Source organism: Acyrthosiphon pisum, chromosome X (assembly GCF_005508785.2).
Source record: "Acyrthosiphon pisum isolate AL4f chromosome X, pea_aphid_22Mar2018_4r6ur, whole genome shotgun sequence".
In the NCBI taxonomy this organism is placed as follows: Eukaryota; Metazoa; Arthropoda; class Insecta; order Hemiptera; family Aphididae; genus Acyrthosiphon; species Acyrthosiphon pisum.
Window position 1 is genome coordinate 42,380,104 of NC_042493.1, and position 2,854 is coordinate 42,382,957.

Sequence of the window (2,854 nt, forward strand, 5' to 3'; positions counted from 1 at the left end):
TCTGCTGCAGATGGAACTACAGACGTGACCAGAACAGTGCATTTCGGACAGCCGTCGGCCGAACAAATCGAAGCGTATACGAGGGTGTTGATGGCGTCCATCGATCTTGCATCGTTCACATTTCCGTACAATTTGAAACTCAATCAGATTGACGTAATTGCCAGGGCGCCGCTCTGGGATTTCGGTTACGACTACAAACATGGTACCAGCCACGGGATCGGAGTGTTTCTCAAAGTCCATGAGCGTAAGTGATTATATTATTTATATTTTTTTTTGTAAGGGCACAGGGGGGGGGGGGGTAATAAGACGATTTCAAATACCTTTAACGTATGGCACAGGTTCATCGCCCCACTCATAGACTGCAACAGCAGAATGTGAACAAAAACAGCTCTTATATAAGTATTCCACCATAGACGATAATAGTGTTTGAAATTTGGGAGGCTGTAGCTCAGGGTTATACTTGATAATCTTATGATGCTTTTAAATTATAGTTGTGAAATCAAAAGTTTTTGGAGGGCTAGCCTCCCAGCCCTACTATTGCGCCTATGTATTCCACTACTTCTAACATATTAAGTTATAAATACTACCAATGTATTCTTATGTAAAGTCTATAGTTATCTCTACATATTATGGTATTATTATATATTATTGTTCCATTGGTTTTAATTTCCTTCAGTGGTGTATTATATAGATGGGCTGTAAATAATATAAAAAATAAATAATAATACAATCGATATAAGAACTTTAGTAAATAAAAACATAAGCAAATGTATACCCAATTTAGGTAGGTACATTTGATTGTTTTGTTCAGAATAACATCAAGGTGATATAATTAAGCTACGCCAACTCTCGTTCTGCGGTTGTTGAATGTTGCACAATTATATAATATAACGCCGTTACAACTGTAGAAAGTTTACACGATTTTCGATTGTCGCGTACTGGGTACATTATAGATATGTTATATGTATAGAATATAAAATATAAATACGGTACACACAACACGACAGCATATTTAGGAATTGTTTAAGGGAGGGGACGAAAAACTGAAGCACATTCGTAACATTGGAGGCCTTCACCCCCCACATACCCTATGGGATTTCCAATATTTGACTACCTTTATACAGTATACAGTCTATACTCAGTCGTATAATAGTCGTATATGCAGCACAGTGTACCCGACATTCTACATTGAAATATAGAATACTAACTACCTGACACAATTAGTCATAATTTTTAGTACATCACACTAACATCTTGATTATTTGTAATTTACACTAAATTTCTGGAGAAAAGCTCCATAATTACCCCCTCTACTATTTACACCAATAACTACAAATAAATAAAACTTAAATAAATGCAGTACAAAAATAATAATACCTACCTATCATCAATATTGTGTCTTGATATATATTACTACACATATCTACATATAATACTTAATTAAGCACCTAACATCAATCATATTGCATTTACAAAAACCAAAATAATACTGACAAATACTATAAAATAGATAATATTAAGCACAACTTAGTGTCTAGGTAATATAGTTAAAACCTTTTAATAATAAAAAAAAAGGGGGATTTATCCTCGGCGGTAAATACGCCGCTGATGCTATACGATACTTTTAAATTTTCAATGCAGACGTTGGCCAACAGTTACCTATATATCATCTAATCATTTGGCTTTCTAGAACAATGTTTCTAATTTTATTTCAATTAACAATACTAATATAATATAGGCAAAACAGTAATACAGTAAAGTAATAATATATTTAATATTATTTATAGTAAATTTAAATAACACCATAATAGTAATTATGTAGGTACTGCGTTGTCTGTCGTATAGCAGATTAGTAATAATCAGACAGGAACGTAAAATTGACACTCTGCAGACTGTCAAAATTTGAGTCCAAAAAATAAAACTACCGATTCAATAATTTATTAAAAACGTATATTGTACGTATAACTCTTAATTTGATTTTTTTTTTTTAAGATAATAAACATAACTAATAACGTCAATGTTATTTTTGTTTACACATTTAAGCACCTGTTAATATGTATTATGGGCAAAAAGCAAGTGACGTAGTGCTCAAGGAAGGTTATTTCATATCTGACGGTAAGTAGGTAGAATTTATCAATTATAATAGCTGGTATAACTATCCGATTGTTTGTTCGTTAATTTTATACTATGGTGCATGGTAGAAGAGTATATATATACTATTATTATACTATATTAAATATTTTAATATTTATTATATATTGATTATTTTGTATTAGTCAATAATAATAAATGCTTTTTTTTAAAACACAGAACCCGGTTATTATAAAGAAAATCATTTTGGCGTACGTCTAGAAACTATATTAGAAGTGATAACAAAGGTAATTATATAGTACCTAGTTACAAATATTATCTAAAGATTAATATTATATTATTATTATGTAGTCGAGAGGTCCGCGTCGAATGAAAAAAAAACAATATCGTCAAAATGTATAATTATATTTTTTTTATGATTTGTATAGAACGAAACAATGGGTAAATATTTGACGTTCGAGCCGATCACTCTAGTGCCGTTCGAACCAAAGCTCATCGATTACTACATGCTCAGCCCAAAACAAGTACGTATCTATACTTGTAAAGTAAATTTAAACGGTAGGTACCAAAAAATGTCGCACAAATCTTTCGAACGTCTCGACGATTATGCACTTATGCTACGAGATTGTTTTGCGTTTTTTTTTTACTACCGAATTATCTCGACATGCGATCAATGCATAGGCACAAATAGGGGGGGGATTTAGAGGCTAAGTCCCAAACCCTATTTGCGCCTATGGATCAATGTGGTTTTTATTCTCTCATC

The 2,854-nt window shown here is 32.1% G+C and overlaps 1 protein-coding gene across 1 annotated transcript; it reads left to right on the forward strand.

Moving 5' to 3' along the window:
• Nucleotides 1-15: 15 nt before the first annotated feature.
• LOC115033523 (xaa-Pro aminopeptidase 2-like) lies at nucleotides 16-2,822 on the forward strand. The gene is made up of 4 exons (XM_029486230.1): nucleotides 16-244; nucleotides 2,044-2,115; nucleotides 2,311-2,378; nucleotides 2,520-2,822. The coding sequence occupies exons 1-4, from the start codon at nucleotides 91-93 to the stop codon at nucleotides 2,793-2,795; spliced, it is 570 nt and encodes a 189-aa protein (XP_029342090.1). The 5' UTR covers nucleotides 16-90; the 3' UTR covers nucleotides 2,796-2,822.
• The last annotated feature ends 32 nt before the right edge of the window (nucleotides 2,823-2,854 follow it).

Bases quoted from the DNA above. Each gene is read 5' to 3' on its own strand.
- LOC115033523 (XM_029486230.1), top strand. From the start codon at position 91: ATGGCGTCCATCGATCTTGCATCGTTCACATTTCCGTACAATTTGAAA. The intron at 245-2,043 runs GTAAGTGATTAT...TACACATTTAAG, and splicing joins GTTTCTCAAAGTCCATGAGC to CACCTGTTAATATGTATTAT. The intron at 2,116-2,310 runs GTAAGTAGGTAG...TTTAAAACACAG, and splicing joins AGGTTATTTCATATCTGACG to AACCCGGTTATTATAAAGAA.